At 41.0% G+C, this 18610-nt stretch overlaps 2 protein-coding genes across 3 annotated transcripts in view; one reads left to right on the top strand and one right to left on the bottom strand.

Annotated features, from left to right (window-relative positions):
- The window catches only part of LOC124210816 (heterogeneous nuclear ribonucleoprotein A1), a 5850-nt gene extending 1910 nt beyond the window's left edge, over positions 1-3940 (bottom strand). The window contains exons 1-2 of the mRNA XM_046609202.2: positions 3789-3940; positions 2035-2167 (exon numbers count right to left, since the gene is read on the bottom strand). Coding sequence (XP_046465158.1) covers positions 2035-2167; positions 3789-3809 — 154 coding nt within the window. The 5' untranslated portion in view covers positions 3810-3940. The remainder of the gene's footprint in view (positions 1-2034; positions 2168-3788) is intronic.
- The window catches only part of LOC124210814 (RYamide receptor), a 52687-nt gene continuing 35481 nt past the window's right edge, over positions 1405-18610 (top strand). For both annotated transcript variants that reach the window (XM_046609199.2, XM_046609200.2), the window contains exon 1: positions 1405-1625. In XM_046609199.2, the coding sequence (XP_046465155.1) occupies positions 1540-1625 (86 nt within the window). In that variant the 5' untranslated portion in view covers positions 1405-1539. The remainder of the gene's footprint in view (positions 1626-18610) is intronic.

Consider the following 18610-nt stretch of genomic DNA (forward strand, 5'->3'; position numbering starts at 1 on the left):
CATATATTCTTTTTTCACGCGGTTCACGTAGTCCTCAAACGAGCTCGTTTCAAGTGCAGCCATAAAACTATACGCCAAGCCAGTTTTATTTCAGTAGGGGAGACCGGGGCACGATGGATCCCCCTAAAAATTTTACAATTTTTTATCTTCAAATAACTCTGTGTCCTTTAATTCTACCTCTATTGAATTAATCATTGATTATCTATCAATATGTAAAACAAAAACATTCATATTTCGGAGCAAATGCCTTTTACCGAAATATAATTTTTTTTTTTCATATATTAAGACGTTTTTTTCCAAAAAAATGTTGCATACTTTAATTCAACACATACTAAACAAACCTCTCGTAATAGCTCAATGTTAAAAAAAAAATTTCCGTCAAAATCTTTGTCAGCAGTCCGTCGTGCCCCCCTGCCTTCCCTATAAGCCCGTTTATCTACGAGTCTATAGAGTATTTTTTACGTTAATATCGTTGTACAAATAATAGAGTGGCGAAAAAAATAATGATTGTAAGACACAGCTTCGAGAAAAAGATTGAGAACGCACTTTTGTTATCGTTTGACTTGTCGGTCTACGGTTAGCCAATGACAAGGATATTCAATACTTATCGCCAGTACATTCACCAACGAATTCGGGTTATTATCCGGGCGGTTGGAAGTACAGGCATATCTGTAAGCTCACAGAAAGCACGAAGAGCCAGAAGGCACAGCTCAACGCAGGGGCACCACGTGAGTCAAAGCCGTGATAACCAATCAAGCCTTCACGAGATTCAGTAAATTACATTGACGCCTAAGCCGGTCATAATACATGAGCATATTCGCATAACGAATTATTCAGTAGCAGTCAGTAATCGTAGTGACAGGGAAAGATTGTCTACACGTAAGAGGAAACGACGTCAGATCCGTTCTTGAACCGGTCTGTCATTTGCTCCAGTGTTTGCAATCAGGTGAACACGAACAACGCGAGGCGAGTGGCCTTCGTGTGCAACAAATAAAATTTTTTTTTTTTAAATACAGTCATTAGGAGCCACCGAAATAATAATATCGAAAGAATGGTCTGTTTACGGTGGATCGAATAACTGCAAATAATCTATAAGACCCCATTATATGATTGAACTTTCCAGAACATTTTGTGAGTTAATTGAACGACGGATCTAAGAACGAATCGAACTGGCAGAAATAATTAATATCATGCTCCACGCGTTCTTGGAATCCATAAAAACACCCGTTCCAGCGTCCACGAGCGCAGATTACAGGTGACGCATACGCGTTGCGTAAGGTGACAATCAGAAACTGTGAGATGCGATGAAGCGTGCGGAGCAAAGAGACAAGACGTAACGCGTGCAGGTATACACGCGTTTGATGAGCACACAATGGACGTTATTAATTAGAGTTAACGGTTCGGTCGACATTGAGCTACTTCGCACAGTCGTCGTAAGTACTTCAGCTCAACTTTTCAACGTCGTTCGTTACGGATAAGCTTGGAAAATTAGCTTTCGGGGCTAAATGGATAACGCAGAAGCAAATATATAACGGGTACATGTGCAAAACTAAAAGAGATTATTTTCGAGGGTACCTTACATTCCAAAAGTTTGGCAATAGTATAAATGGATGTCTGCCAGCGGGGTAAGTAAGCATTGTTTTTACTGGGTTGACGGGGGGATAATGGTTTGACGAGGAATATCACCGTGATCGAAAATCTATCGTGGCTAGCGTATACTTGACAATTTCTTTCTGATATATTCTGAATATCGACATGATTCGAATACGTTGCCGTTGGAAATGGTTAATTAGCTCATGCTTACAAAATCGTAGAAAAAACAGTTTGGCCATGAAGTGAGTTTCCCTTTTCATGAATGTGTTAACACGTGGCGTCCCATGACCTTGAGCTTCATGGCTCGGCAAAGTGCTTACTTATACGTGGGTCGATTGCGAGTCGACTAAACGACGCAAGTTGGGCTAACACAGACCACATATATTGGGATACTTGGCCAATTTTCATGCGATCATTTCGTACAACGTGCAATCAACTCACCGTCGCTACTCGCTGACGCGTCCAAGTCTTTTGATTCGCCCGTGACCTTCGACCCGGTAGTAGACGCTGATTCTCGGAGTTTGGCACTGCCGACAACTGCGCAATTCAGTGCCAACAGGCACAAGAACAGGAACTGCGATAAACAGTGGTAGATTAAAAATTAGTTCGAGAATGAATGTTTTTTTGGAAAAATAAGGATCTTAGGTGAGATAAATTGTAGGTTTGCGTTCGATTTCTCATGTGTTCAATATCGACAATGTAGTGTATTGATCGTTGAGACTAGGTACTCGATTACACAGGCCTGCGATGATCTTCCCCTGACAAAACTAAGGAGTAATTTTAGTAGATATTAGGTACGAATCTACGAAGAAAAATATTTAAAAAATTCTATCACGTATATTTGCTGAGACATTTTTTTTCTGCTTTCTTAGTACTGCTAGAGTTAACTTGCAATTTCTGTGTTAATTATACGTATTAATGGTAGTGTTGATATTTAAATATTCATCTGCTCTCGCTAGTTGTTGTTTGTGGTGATTTTAAGCATGTTTACAATTACGTAGGTACAAGAGAAAATGATTGATTGAGTAGTATTCAAGAAAGTAGAAAAAGATATGATAAATCTTTTTGATTTATATAGTCTTTTAGGTCTTGTTTAAAACTGATACTGTTTATTTTATAATTAAACATTTAGTGTCATATCAATTATATTTTATTTTTTGATAAAAATTGTTCAAAGATCTAAATGGACGTCTTGCATAAAAATGAATTTTAACGCACTGTAAAAAAAGTAGAACTATATTTTAATTCAACATACCTTTAGGACGAAAATAGGCATTATTATTTTAAGGGGAAACTGAAAGTTATAAATATTATAGAATAGAATATGGGCCAAAGTCTGACGGAGGGAGGATTTAAAGCTGCTACAATTACACGTTTCTATTCCTGAATTTCTGAACATCTTTACAAGTGAGTTAGAAAAAAATCAAAATCCCTACGGTCTAGATTGTTTGGATTATTTCTTTCCTACAGATCTTTATAATAAAATTGGTGATTGATCCTGTTGCCGTATCCCACCGGTTTTCGGAAATAGCCGGATTTCTTATTGCGAAGAGGAAAAAACAATTCAATTTCCGTAGACCAAATACTTCCCCAACGATAACGTGTATCGTGAACTGCTCGGATGAGGTATCAAATTCACTTACAAATGACTGATTGGAATCAGTCACGAAATAACGTATGGTATAATTACGTAGCGCCATATAAGCCTGATGAAATTTCCCATCCGACCGCGGATGTACAAGGTCACACTATAAAATTGGGCAATTTCTGATAATGCAGAGAAAAACCGCGACATGCTGCGTTTCAGGGGTACAATTTGTTTACGTTCGAACGGGCATCAATGGTAGCCGTAGGATCTGAAACACATTACTCACATGGGTTCAGAACTCGTCTTTTTATCGCGGTGAGTAACCACTAAACCGCGGAACTCGCAATTAGAAAAATAAAATTTGTGGGATCTCCACGGAGCTTTGATCCTTGAAAAGATACGTCTAGGTTTTTTCGTCAGGTCTTTGATGTTTTATACGCTCTCTTGAAAAATCAAAAACAAATAAATAAATAACTAAATAAGCGAAGTCCCATTCTGGGATGGTCAAGCTCTCGACGAAGTGACAATTAATTATGCGAGTGATGATCCGTGTCCCGGCCGACTATTGTGATTACTGAAATTAGTGAAATTCCGTAGCAATACTCACTGACAGGTAGGTAGTACGCATTTTGCACACAGGCTTCGGACGGTATGTTGCGAATCTCGAGCAGTTCTACCGGAAACTGATATGTCGGGAGAAGGTGTTGCTCTGCGAGCGTTCGAGCGGCGTTGTCGGGTATATATTTCAGACCCACGATCCCCCCTCAGCGTTTCCTGTCGAAGGTGGCGACTTCCTCCCAGGATTCGTTCCGTCTCAGATTTAGCTACGCGCACATTTGCTTTGGAGGTTCGCGGCTGACCTAAGAGTCTATGAGGTAACGAAGGTCATGGAAAATATTGTCCGTGGGAAATATCGCGACGCGCGTTCACTTATTGCATGTTCATGCAAATGTGTAATATCATGCGTATATTATACTATGCGATGTAAATCCATAGTTCGACCGAACTTGTTTACCTGTCTCGCTGTTTACACCCGACCCCAAATATCACCGCGCGCAATACTAACGAAATTTATGAAACTAGCTCAAGTACAACTCGCCGCACTTGTATCTGTCGTCTGTTTTTACAAAGTGTTCTAATTACGTGTAATGGAACGTAATTGTCGTAAGAGCTGAGCACGTGCGTATTTACCATTACGAGCCTCAGTGGCTGGCCCGCACGTTGGTGGCTACGAAACGAGCTAGTTGAAAATAAGACACAAAAAAAGTTTCAGAGTGAATTGATCGTTTCACGTAATATTGCTATCTGTGCCAACGAGTAGGTACGCTGTCCATTTTCAATCTGAATCGTATTCCCTTCAGATGGGTTCTTCCCAAAGATCTTAGCGAAATTGGTGTTCTCATTTTCACGGTAAAATATACGGTTCGCTAGTTTCATCCTTTTTCCCACCCGTCACGTTCTTCTCACGATTAGCATTATTCAGTCAAGGCACAACGAGTTACTCAAGTAACTCGGGAACAAAAACCCTCGTTGACTCCAATTACACGTACGTGTTTGTGGCTTTTGTATCTAGCGCGGTATTGGACAATCTTGGGTTGAAGTTCTAAATTAAATAGTAAACAGTGACCAATTGTCCTTGCTCGAGATATAGAGTGTGGGTGTATTTCTAATACGTTCCCATTTTCTGATCGTTTTATTTGTTTACGTCAAAGCCATACCACGCAGGCCGAAAAATTTAACAGTTGGAGGTAAAATCATGAGTCACGTCGTACCAAAAGCACGCGTGATCATCGTAAAACATTTCGATATTGAATTTGCGTCCAAGCGGCATGCTGGGAAGTGATAAAGGAAGTAATTCACCGTATAGTGGTTTGAAAACACAACGGTGTATGAATTTTGAATTTATTCATTCTGATAAACTCGTGGACCGAATTCAAGGGCATGGAATAAATGAGCACTTGTTGTCTCACTAATTTATCAAATCGCTTCAGGTGCAGCCAGCCACCGATATAGCTGACCGATTGTTGTTAAACAACGCTCGCTCAATCGAAACCTAATGACTCACGTGTGCGGTACATCCTCAACTAAATTAGCCAGTATCAAAAACTGAAAGCAACGAATCAGAGCACGGATGATTCGATAATACGTTACTGGAGCCACCATTTGCGAATATTGACGTTCGGTAGAGATACGATTGTACGTATGCGGTGAAGTGGGTGAGAGAGTCGTTGTTCAAATGGCGTCTAGGTGTGACTAGACTAATGCGAATAATCGTTAGATGCGCGTTAGCAAGAAGAAAGCCTTTTCACGGTCAGAAACCGAAAGTATGCAGAGCCTCGCTTGGCACTCTCGTCTAATCTACGGGGGTTGCTACTCGTTCGCTAATATCCTGGACTACCGATATTATTCTGTTTTTTGACGCGTGAAGGTGATAAAATAGCCAAATCACCGTGATTCTCGACTATGCGAAATGCCGATTGTGTCATTATCCATTTCGAAAAAAGGACTGACAGTTGATGGGTGAAGAGAGGGAAAAGAAAACGATGCGTAGAAAAAACTATTTGTTCCCTGAAATTTCAGGATTCGGAGTTGAGAAATTTTAAGCACCGTTCTAATTACGCGTATATGTAATCTAATTATAGATATGTCATGACGCAAATGTAGATCGTCATGCTCTGAGCTTCGTGAACGTATCGTCTTCTTCACAAATTGTCTGAATGGAACGATATTCTGCGGTAATTCAAGTCCCCATGCTTCTCGTGTTTCTCGTTTTTCGTTTTTATGTATTATTTTCTCTCCGGCTTATCTTTTTGCGTGAAACTTCTACGTTTATATGACAGTCCCGATCTAATTGGGCTATTTTCTCACCAATTTATGAAATATCCGTGAGTGACGTTATTATTTGGGTTATCTGGCGGTATTATTGTTCGAGAATTCTACCCGCAAGATGTCCTCTCATATCTCGTTTGAGCAAAAACCAACAGTGAGGTCCAAAAGAACCATGAGTTTTCCTACAGGATAGAAATGTACGGACAAAGGATGTCACCCAAAGAAGAGGGATAAGGTATCTAAGTAAAAAAGTTTTCCAAGTTGACATTTTATGTTTGCAGCAATAGAACTTGATATTGTAGACATATGATATGGTGAATTGTAACGTGAGAGCTAAGAGAGGTCATTCCCAATAATGGAATTTATTATAATTGCGGTTATTACCGGCTAGTGCGTGTAACGAAACCTTGATTTCTTTCTGTCATTGTGAAGGAAAAATCTTACATTTGTAAGGATCGTAATGCGAGGGTAAAAGCCAAGGTGTCAAAATTTCGAATCTACTATCAAACCGAGGGCTGTGAGATTTCTAACAGAGAATTTAATTACTCTAAATCTGCGGGGCTACGAAAAGGTAATTTTGGAACAATGGAACCTTAGAAAACCTTGGAAACGGTATTTCCTCATGCGGTGCCGGACTAAGCGAGTTTAAAACGATGACCTGCAACAGGGCGAGCACGAAGTGCAGCGCATTGACAAAGCACGGCAGTTTTAGTGACTGCACGGACGATACTGGAGGATGAATCGGCTTACACAATACAACAGTGTCCTAGATGTCCAAAGATTCTCTCGAATCTCTCGAGAGACGACAATCGAGGATCTTACGGATCGGTCAGCGTACTGAAGCCGTGTAACTCAACGACATAAATTTCCCTTCAGACTCCCAATGCCCATTGCGAAAATCGATTCATCTAACTGACAACGTGTCCGGTGACTAGAGAACGAATTCTCCTCCCAGAGCATACGAGTCACCAAAAACGTAGACAAGTGTCTTGGGACGCGATGCGGTGTTCCAGAAGTAACCGAGCATTTGCACGTCAAACATTCACCCTGTAGCCTCGGTAAATTTATGGGCAGGCATATTAAAATTCAAATCTGAATATCATATCACCACCCTAGAGAGCATATGGAACTGTCACTGACAGGTTATACAACTCACGTCACAATCGACTTTTTAGACGTGGAACGAATCCGCTGACGACTTTCCCTGCAGACGAACATATCATTTGAAGCGGTCTCGAGGTGAGATCGAATGCTGAGAGATTGTGCCAGGGATTGATTACCAATTTAGGCCACCAATTTTGAGTGGATCAAATTGATTCATTGTTGGCATTGTTCCGTGACTGTTGAAATGGCTCCTGAATTCGAGCTGGTACCGTTTGGTCACAAGCTGCAAGCTGACTCTTGCTCTTTCAACAAATTAAATTCCACAACCGTGAAAATTTGGAATCGCCTGCCTAGCTGTTGCGAAATTGGTTAGATTGAGTACAATTTTATCGGTGAGCGTGGGGAGGATTATAACTGCGGAAAACACACGTTGCTATTAAAATAATGTTAAAAGTCCGTTTTTTCCGTGGCTCATTTCGCGGACGTTAACGGTTTGATAACTTGTTAGGCTCTGTAACGGGCAGAAGGTGCCCAATAATCGAGAAAGGACGACCTGTTGTTGAGATTACCGATAAAGTTTCGTTCGTTCAAAATTGGGAGAACAGTTCGTATGTGAAGTTCTCGTGAAGTTGCAAACGTGAGGGTATAATTTGACGTGCAAGGTCCTTTGTGAAGTAGCATAACACAGCTGCCTTTCGTAAAGCTCGCCCTCTTCGCCCAGGGCTTGGATTTACGGGCCTGGAGAAACGAGTACCATTGTGAGTCTGCGAACAGCATAAGATAGCAGCAAACCACCTTTAGCAATTAACATTCGAAAGCCTAGATTATCCAGATGGTAGCCATGGCTTCGGCTTTGTGTTGGCTAGGCGCACCTCTGGCGGGTACGGTTTGGTACAGGCTAATGGTAATGCGATAAAGCGACCGCACACTGTCTGCGATACATATTAAGTTATACCTAACTCAAGAAGTGAGACGACCGCGCGTCTAGTCCAGAAGCAACAATTACTTATCTGGCCGAATATGGATTTATATAAACCTGGAAAGACCGGAATTGGACGCGAAAGGATTCGAAGCGTATTATTCTTCCAAGTTCCTCTGGAATCAAGTTTCTGTCTTGTTATGACCGACGTGAATGGCTTCGCAGATCCTTTGCTCTTCTCGATGGCTTCTAAATCGAATAACTATCTAAGATTTTATGATCCTTTATGTGGTTTTTACGTTACTTTGGATTAATAATGATAATAATGGTGATGATGATGATGAGAACGACGATGATAACAAGAAGATCAACGATAATGACAATAATATTGACAATGACAATGATAACAGCAACAATAATATTCACCACCAAACCAGCCATATTGCTTAATAGCGTATATGATTACCTAAGTTTGGTGTAGTTGAAGAGGTGCCTTGGTGGATTTCAAAGTTGACGTATATTTCTCCAAGTATCGAAGTCCGCGTATCTCAGACGTGGAAAAGGGCTTAACAGCCCCATTTTATACGCAATTCGGAACAAAAACATTGCAATACATTTTCATTCGATCAGACAGAAATAACGAAATGGCATGAATTCTACGAATTTACAATTGCGATTTTGCAGAAACCATGCCATTTCTTTATGTCTGCATCAAATGAAAGTATATTAGAGTGTTTTTGCTTGGAATTGTATATAAAATGGGGCTTTGAAACCCTTCTCCCCGTTTGAGATACGTGGGCTTGGATATTTGGAGATATTCATATACGGAAACGTCGAAACGGACTATGACACACCCTCCTGAAAATCCTGATCCTAATTCTTACTCTAATTAGAATTGCTTCCCGAAGCACGAATTCTCGGTACATCATTGACGGCTCATTTGTAGTTTATCCTTCAGCTCGCTGGGTGAAAAATTGAAAAATATCAAAAAATAAACTAGACCGATCAGTTCCAATCCTCGGTGCAAGCATTTGATGAATTGTTTAATGGCAATATAGCTGTGACAATGAAACAAAGACCATATGTTTACAGGACTTGATTATATGCGCCAAAGTGCAGGTACAAGTTTTGCATACGCGTACACGAGGTTGAGACTATTAAGGGGCAATCTACACACTTGTTTAACGCATTGCAGGTATGCTGTGCACGTACGACTGCGTGAAATGATGGATATTTTCATCAACGATATTTATTTGATTTACTCGATCGATTATTGTGTGATTGTAAGTCAAATTCTGGCTCGTGATTTGCCACCGTTGCTGAACCATTATGAGTGATCAATCTTTTGCTAGAAGCCACGTAACATGCCCACCACTGCGATGAGTGTAAAGGAATTTTTAAACAGCCGCTTGCCATTGATCATAGATCATGCCAGTAAGCCTCGCTCATCTTCCAAAGTTACGACTAGACGGTAATTTTGCGACAATTTATCTTGATTATTACATTTGATCTGTCATCATTTTCGCTCTTTCACTCACGCGAGTATATTAGCTACAGAGCTCCAAGCTGAGTAGACCGGTAATTTGCATATTTTTCGAGAGTGGACGAACTGGAATATTCCCATACATCAATGCGAGAAATCATAGATCAATCAATTTGTCATTGCAGCCGGCAGCGCGGTATTCGTTTGTACGAACGCGCGTAACGTAGGAGGAAATAAAACTATGAAAATAAACTTCATCGAACCAGGTTTAAAAATAGCTGGTGCGTTGCGGCCAAGCTTTGAGCAGATTAGCCTCCGGTGGAAGATGAAATTAAAAAATTCATCCGGCCTAACTCGCGTTGTATGGATTAGTTACAAAGCAAATGAAACCACTGTACCAAATGAATTATTTTATTCCTTGTTTCTATTTACTCAAGGTGGTTTCGGCGTGTCGAAAATCTGTTGTGACCTGCGACAGCAACGCGTCAGGATCCGTTTCAGAAACCAAATATACCGCAACGTATGAATTGAACGAGAAACTCGGCCTGAATATCATTTGAGACAAATATTTGCACCCGGTTCTGGCTGCGGTCACCGTTCGTATGTGTGCATAAACGCGAATAAGGTCGAGTAGGATACGGCGCAAACCTTGCCGGCTTGTAATAACTAACGATAAGTGTATCTTCAAGCTGGCAAATTTTTCTCCCCGTTCTATCTAGACGCAAGTTGCATGTGCAGAGATAAATAAACGCGTTGCATACATTGTGTATAAATATGTACGTAAATTTGCCGACGCGTTAATCCTCGTAAACCTGAGTATCACGCGCAGAGCAAAGAGAGCCGGTTAGCAAACAAGCAAGCGTAAACGCCGAGCTCTGACGAGTCTTAAACTCGACCCAAGATCTGGACGCCAAGCTTCGATCTTTGATTCTTCGCGAAAGCTGCGCAGAGAGAAAAAATTTACCGAGTAAATATGGCGAGCTTGTAATTATTCACGCCTAAGACACCGAACAGAATGTCAGTCGCTAATCTCAAGCCCGAGAAATGCCCGGTAGTGTTGAAACGGGGTCGGAGACACCCTGAAAAGCAGCTAAAGTCCAAAGTAGGTATCCCGAGTAAAAAATCTCTGAAGAACCAGTGTCAGGCTTAAGGGTTAAAAAAATTATTATACTTAGGAGGGCTTTGTAAAAGGGTGTTGAACGTAACAAGGTTCAGTTTTAGTCTGCATCCAGGTCCGAGAGTTTTACCACCTGGCAGGCTGCTCCGAGGCACAAGGGTAAAAAAATAAAGTGAGAAAACCAGCGACCCTTGGTCTCTCTCATCGAGTACGAGGTTCATCCTTCATTCGGGAAAAACAACAGAATAGGCACCGAAAGCAGACAGGAATCAATTATTTCCATCGATGGCAAATAAAGTTTACAACAAAGCATTTTATAATTGCAATTGTGTACGGTCTGCGTGCCAAGAAAGGGACTCGCTTGCTGTCTGAGTAGATTTCCAAGAATTTTATACCCCAAAAGCAAAGTTTTGAAGGTTATCGGCTCCGACTGTATCCAAAATCAGTAAGCGCTGGATAAATCCCTCGATTCAAAGACTCTTATTATAGATGGGTCTTTTCAACAAAAAGCTACGGCGGGACTTGAAACCGAGTATAATAGGTAGTTTGCAATTCGTGGTCTAGAATACTTTTCAATTACGTACACGATAAGCTGCCTGTGGAAAACTTGATCAATTATCGAGGAATTCTAGAAGCAGAGGAATGAAATCTTGCTAAAAAATACAAGCAACGAAGTTCGCTCTTCACACTTACGCAACGTAACGAGTTATTTCTTGTTATTTTTTCCCGTGTAGATGCGGCGACAAAAACTCGCAATGATGATCCGGCAGTTGGAAGAGCAAAGAATTTCCTGAAAAATCTTGAGGCGTAGAGGCAGAGTACGAGAGCAAGTACGTGCTTGGAATTTGAAAATTCTACTTACTACTCTCCTCAAAATTTAGTTAGCATTCCTTCGGCTCAAGAGCTGTAGAATTCCATCGACCCGGCATTATTCGCGCCAAAAATTTTGCAAATGCCCCGCCTCAAGCACATTATACCACTCACGAGTGGTTGAATCTTTGTGGATAAAAAATGCGGAAGTGTTGCCGCAACGCGCAGGCCAAACTTGCGGTTCTGAATGTTCTTTGAAGTCTTTCACGTACGAGCTTAATATCGACGGGATCTTGTGAAGAACCCGCAGGCATTCACCGGAAGCATTCGAAACATTCCAAGTACGATCCCTGAAAAAAGAAACCGGGCGAAATAAGTTCTCCCTCTTGTTTACTCGTCCCTTGATATTTCTGGTTCTGCGTGTTTACTCATACGGAAACCTTTTGAATTTAGATGATATAAATTCATCCGTCGGTTTCACGCGAAAGCTCACGTGAACTCGTAAAGGAGTTTACGCTGAGTTTTACTTCATTTTAACCTAGGGCTTACGCATTGAGTATTTGAAACGAAGAGATGATAGGTAGGTCAATATCACCAGATGCAAACGAGAAGTCCGGAGCCAAGAAAAAACTATTAAAACTTGTTCACATTTTCGAGTCGCGCCGAATTTTTTCCCGCCTCTAATATCAGTAAATTAGAATTTGATAATTGTTTATTTTTTTCAGAAAATTCATCCATGTATTTCGGAGAAGAATTTTTAGCCGTAAAAACGGTTTGAGATAACGTTACAAAGTCAAACAAAACCTTTGCTCTTGTTGCGGATTGAGCGCCAATGTGCAGGGAAAAATATTTTACGTGCAGATCGAAGTTGCGAAACGTGAAACGAATGGTGACGTCAAAATTAAATTAGATGGAGAGAACGCGAGGAAAATTCGATATCCTGGAGAAAGTACAGGAAGCAGAGCTTCAAGTGGGCCATAACATTTATTATCCGAGTTCCCATGAAGGGACCCATTAGATTGGAAGCAAAAATTTATCGGGCGTCTACGCGATGCGAACAGGTGTCGCTAACAGTTTTTCATATCGAGACAAGGTTCTCATCGCAGGATATCTCGCTCTGAATTCTGCCAGCGAGTTCCAACTTTTGCGCGGATGTCTGGCAGGCACGTTTTATTAATGTGCTCCAAGGCATCTGGCTCCTGTTTAACACGCGGTCTGCAAGAGATGTTTGTTAATCCGTAACTTCGCGCGCTTTACCGTTGAACTTCTCAGACCTCTCTCATTGCAAAGTATTTAACGATCTCGTTTCGCAGACCAGGGATATAACGCGCATGCCGATGATCACACATCGAAAATCCAAATGGTGCAAAGGACACCGATTCGTCTCTCGGAATCTCGTTGTTCTCTGGGCCTCCCTTCGTTTTTGGCGTCATTTTAACGACCGAGTTTTATACCAACAATGGCGCGGGATTGCACGGAGAAAGCACCTTATCAGCGATATCTGGTTATCTTCATTGCCATGTGCTGGGTTGTATCGCAGGTGATCGTAGAGATATATCCGACTCGAGTGTAAGGAAATGTGGGCCATGGTGCTTTATGACATACTTGGGTATAATTACGCTGCACGGATAACAAGCCTTTGCTCCGAACCCGCTTTTTATTTCACCCGCGCAATTCGTACGCCTACTTCTTACATCACGCGAGATTTGCCGCCGCGTAAGATTGTATAATTAATCTGAACAGCAAATACGATTAAACGCAAATATTTCCTGCAGCCTGACTTATTCCTGCCCGGCAAAGCTTGTTGTATATCGCGTAGGCACGTATACGGTGTTGTTAGCAGGTATAATAATCCGAATTTTAACAAGTCGTGCGAGAAATGTGAATACGATTAAACTCACTCGCATGATATCTTGATCACTAATTTTCTTTTACAAGCTAAGTTTTGTACAATTCCTGAAGCTCATTTGTACGGAATCACGCAAACGCATGCCTTTTTCACACGGTGTGGATTGGATTATTTATAAACGGAAATACGACCGCGGGTAGATAAGCAAGAATTCATAAGGCGTGGGCGTTTCTCGATTAATGCACGACGCGGCCGAATTTCAACAAAAATCTTTACCCAAAGTAAAACAGCCGCAGTTATACCTTGTACGAATGACCGCGTGGGCGAGTGATCGGAGCGACTTTTTATGTACCTCCAAATGCACTCAAGTCCGACGATGTTCCAGGCTTGCACTACGGCGATGAGGCCTCGATCAGCCGTGTGCGGTTAGATAAAGCTCGACTCACGGAGTGACTTCTCCGCGTTGTTGATACAGCCGACGCCGTGGGCGAGTGAGTGCACCTTTTGGAGAGTCGACCGATAACGTGGACGGAGATACGAAACGTTCCTCTTTAAAGCTGGACCTACGCATTGGGTGTTTGTATGTACAGACATAACGTATATGTAGATACGGATGTAAATCCACAGGTAGATTGTTCTGAGCCGAAACTTTCTCCGCCTGCTTAGGAATTCGGTTCGTAATCTTAACTCACTGAAAAAACGGAGGACGCGATATTGCGGGATGTAAGTAAGGTAACTTCGTTGTAAACGCTGTTCCATCGCTTAAGAACCACGCTTTGCCGCCTTCTTTTACGCTTTTGTTGCGACATCACTTCGAAGTTCAATGAAAATATCTAAGGATATTAGGTACGTGATATACGGTATCTACATTATACCCGATTTCAAGTCTTGCACTCTATAATAAAACCAGTTATAAAGGACACGTCTCTGATCGATGAGAACTCGTACAGACGTGGAAGAATTCTTCGCATCGAGTACTTCGCTCACAGCGGCTTAAAGTAGAGGTATCGACGTAGAGAGTTTGTAGGTACTGAAAATAGCGACGATTTGCGATAAGACCGCCGTTTTAAAAACTCGTCTGCGATCTGTTTTGAGCCGCGTTAAATGCACCAAAGAATAATGTCGATTCACGTAATCTCGAAGGCTTTAAGTTGCTTCCTGATGGAAGTAATCCCATTCAGAAGAAATACTGAAATAGCTGTGGTAATGAAAAATGAGAAGCAAGTATACGTCGATGCACGTTCGTGGAGGTCTCTTTCCGCGAAAGTTTTACTGAAAAACATTTTCATTCAATATGTAAAAACTGATTCTACTAATTAGTTTTTATTTTCGCCAACTTTTATGATTCTGTTTATTTCACGATCTCGGTCTACACGCTTAAGCTTCAAAATACTAAGAAAATGGTAGTAGTTTGTTGCGCGGGTCAGTGTGAGATGTAAATGGGGTGCTGGACGAAGTTGCGAGTCTCTGTGGAACGTTTCTCAAGTTCGTGACAAAGCGAGGTGATCCTTTTGCCAGATAAGAACAGTCCGAGACAGGAGGTAAACATCAATTCGTCAGGGGGAGAAGAGAGTGAGATTACACGTTATGCAAACATGTCTGCAATCCGTTTCAGGTGTAGAAAATAAGAGAAAAGTTAAACAATAGTTTGCTTTAAGTTTGAAACTTCGAGGGAAGCTCGTTCGTGCAAAAATCTAAAGCCACGTTCGAAGGGCGAAGGCACATCGGTACCTCGACCGAAGAATCCACCCTACAACTGTGACACCGTTAAACAGTTTAATGCGTTTGGAAAGTTGGACTTTGCAGAACGTTTTGTCGACAATGGTTATTGTAGTGGGGAGAAATCGATGCAATTTCAGATCATGGGTGCAAATATCACGCCGTACAATGCCAGCGAAGACAATGGATTTCATCAAATATCCGCAGGATGGAAATAAATAGGCTTAACGGAAATTACACTGAGCTATATATATATATATATATATTATATACATATAGATATATAGATATGGCGACTGATTGAAATTTCAAATTACCTCATACACCGTAGGAAACTCAGCTTTTGTAAGTTCGCGGTAAACGATCGGATCGACAATATTCGTTAAGATTTTTTTATTGACAAAATTCCAAGCAGGTTCAATTTATTTTGATGAACGGTTCAATCTGAATGTCCTGAAACTTTCCTCATTTCATCTTCAAACTTTTGGCGGAAATTCAACGTCCTAAAATTTCTCATCACCAATTTCATGAATCGTTTCATTTAAAAGGCGCCCCGAAATTTCGCCGGGTTCTGCAGTTAGTTGTGAACGCCGACGAATCAGGGCCAAAATATGGATTCAGACGCGTTGTAACCGTTACCTGAAGAAACCTCGTCTCAGAAGCACTCACCGACTCAAACGAAGGTGGTAGAAGCAGTGCGATATTTATTCCGGCTTCTCTGTCATCGGAAGTCGAAGGTAATTGTACAGAAGTAAACTAAGTTCCATTTTTCATGTGAATTCCTTCGTTGTCGGAAGGTTTCGACTCCAGTGTAGGATGAATTTCAATTGTTAGCGTCTTTAGGTATTCGCACAGAAGAAGCCTTTCGAATACAAGCACAGGATATTCCGATGAAAATTCTTTCAACGAAAATAATACCGCGTTTTTCGAAGTTGGCACCTACCGATTTTTGACACCTTCAAACCGATTAATCTCTTTCGTCTCTTTATCTTCCTTTGCTTCATACACAGAAGAGTATACACAGTATAAAGTCAGCCGTAACTTTTCTGTAGCATGGAAATTGCCCCATTATTCGTGAAGGCGAGCTAGTTTTTGTGCCCAGTATACTTTTTACCGGTATGCCCGAGGAAAGCTGGATTTATTTTTTTTTAGTTTTTCTTTTTCAATACGCCAAAATAAACTCTTCATACCCCACCAGCCGTGAAAGATAGGTCTTGCGATAAAAAACAGACGATCGTCCCACGGCGAATCGACCATTTCGTTTTTATTCGATTTGCTCTATGACAGGTGTATTATTATTTCACGAGAAGATACCGAAGAAACGTTTTTAACGCATAGAGGCATTCTGCGCGGTCGATTTTACACGTGACAAGTTAAATATTATAACCGGAGTGCCGGTCAGAGAAGATAATATCAAGACAAGTCTACTTCTCAGTTTCTTTAACAGGATTATCGCGATCACGTGTCCGCTACAATTATCACCTCCAAAAGGCTTAGCAGCCGTCACGACGTCTTAGGTGTGTATCAACCTACGTGAGACAGTGTTAATTTTTCCTACTAATCTCTTGCGAACGACCAAAATACTTCGTACATTATGTATTCGCAAGCAGTTACAGGTATCCACTGTCATTCGTGCGGAATGGGAACATATGAACTACATATTTACCTTTTCTGTTACGTGGTCGTTTCGTTCTCGGATCACTTCCTTGGACTATAATTGTACGAACGACGGTATTTCCTTCTATTTCAGTCAGTGAGTGCGGATGGAAAAATGATCACAACAATATTTATCGAAACATTGATTCTTCTCACGACGAAGAAAATTGAAATAAACATGGACGTTCTGTAACGTTGAGTGACGATGAGGCTTTGCAAAGAGGGAGCATAAGAATACGTTAAACAACGTACGTTGATAAAAGCTTGAATTGGGGATATTTGCCATTTTCTGCAGACAGCTTGAGCGTTTGGGAGAAAAATGATGCCGGAAATGTGTAACAACGGGTCTCGCATTTTATTTGACGCAATCCATCATGTGATTGTTTGATTTATACGTTACTTTTCTCATTTTGCCCGAATAAATTTTACCGTAGCTTAATATTCATTATCATTATTTATGTCGTAGATAATGCACACAAAAATCTCGCGTACAAACTGGCGATTTGTAGCAGTGGTATTTAATATTAAAATTTAATTACCAAAATTATACAGCTTCTGAAACGTGTCGTCAAAAATTGAATAGCAGAATGAATAGAACGTGTATATATACATACATATATACGTATTTCTGAAGCCATGACGATGGATCGTTGCGTTTCGAAACTCGCGTATGATTGCCTATCGGAAATATAATACATATACCTATAGCGGATGCAATACTCGATTCGAATCACGTTTGCAATCAGAATTTCGATATGCTGTCGGTACGCGATGTCATCGGATTATCTGACCGTGGTCAACGCAATTGACAGCATAATATAGAGCCAATAAATAAACCACGCGGCTGACCGTGTAGTCAGAAATATCTTGACGGTGAAGGATTATTTTTCTTCATCTGATTTTTAACCGTTAATTCGGAATTAATTATAAAGCATGTTCCGTTTAATTTATACCTCGACGTTTTTTTCACGACGCCGTAGGTGGTTTTGAGTCATGCAGGCATCGCTGATCCTGCGGAACGTACACCACTGCCAAATTGGACGTAATACGTGTTTGATCCCGCCATCGCAGGGGTATAGGTATATTTTTCTGTTTGCACGGATAATTTGAATTACATTGCGTTATAACCAGCTTACGTCGGCGTAGCAGGCCGGGAGAGTTGCGAACAATAATTACGCCCTTACGTATGCGGAGAAAAGTGCCTTCGTTAAAATTACCTAGCAAGAGTTCCACACCGTCGAACAGCTGCGATGAAAAAGAAGAGAAAGATTCCATTCTCAAATTAGAAATGTATGCGTGGTCACGTGTGCTAGAAACTTTATGCTCTCTCATTACTGATTCGAATACTGTGAATTTACCATTTTTTATACGCACGACAATTTTTACTTTGCGTTCAAGCTCTTGTCTTGCAATATCTATCAAATTGTGATCGCGCTTGATTTTGACGCCAAATTTATTACCAGGTAATTAGTGGAAGGTCAATAATAATAGGAGCACGTAAAATGGGAACTTGTATAGAAATTTATTTCAATTCAAAGCTGCGTACATACGTCGAATTTTAATTTTCGTAATCACCGACGTCCATCAATTTCATTGTACCCACAATATTCGATCATCTCGAGCGGTCAAGGACACGTGTCACACGAAATGCTGGCCCTTGATTGGGATATGAAAATTTGGCCATTCAGCTTATGGCGTAATTCCGCATGAATATGTGATCAAATCACATCGAGCAAGAACAGTCCTGGTGATGTGATCATCCGGCGAGTGTTTGGCCGTTATTTTTTTTAGCTTGGAAATTCTATCCAATAATTTCCACAGAATCCGATTCGTGCGTATAACGCAAGCATAACTAATTATGACTGATCCAAGGTGAATTTTTATTTTCAGTTACCTCTGTATCGAGAGAAATTTTCACTTGCCGTTACTACGCAGTCCTATGC

This window comes from Neodiprion pinetum, chromosome 1 (assembly GCF_021155775.2).
Source record: "Neodiprion pinetum isolate iyNeoPine1 chromosome 1, iyNeoPine1.2, whole genome shotgun sequence".
Lineage (NCBI taxonomy): Eukaryota > Metazoa > Arthropoda > Insecta > Hymenoptera > Diprionidae > Neodiprion > Neodiprion pinetum.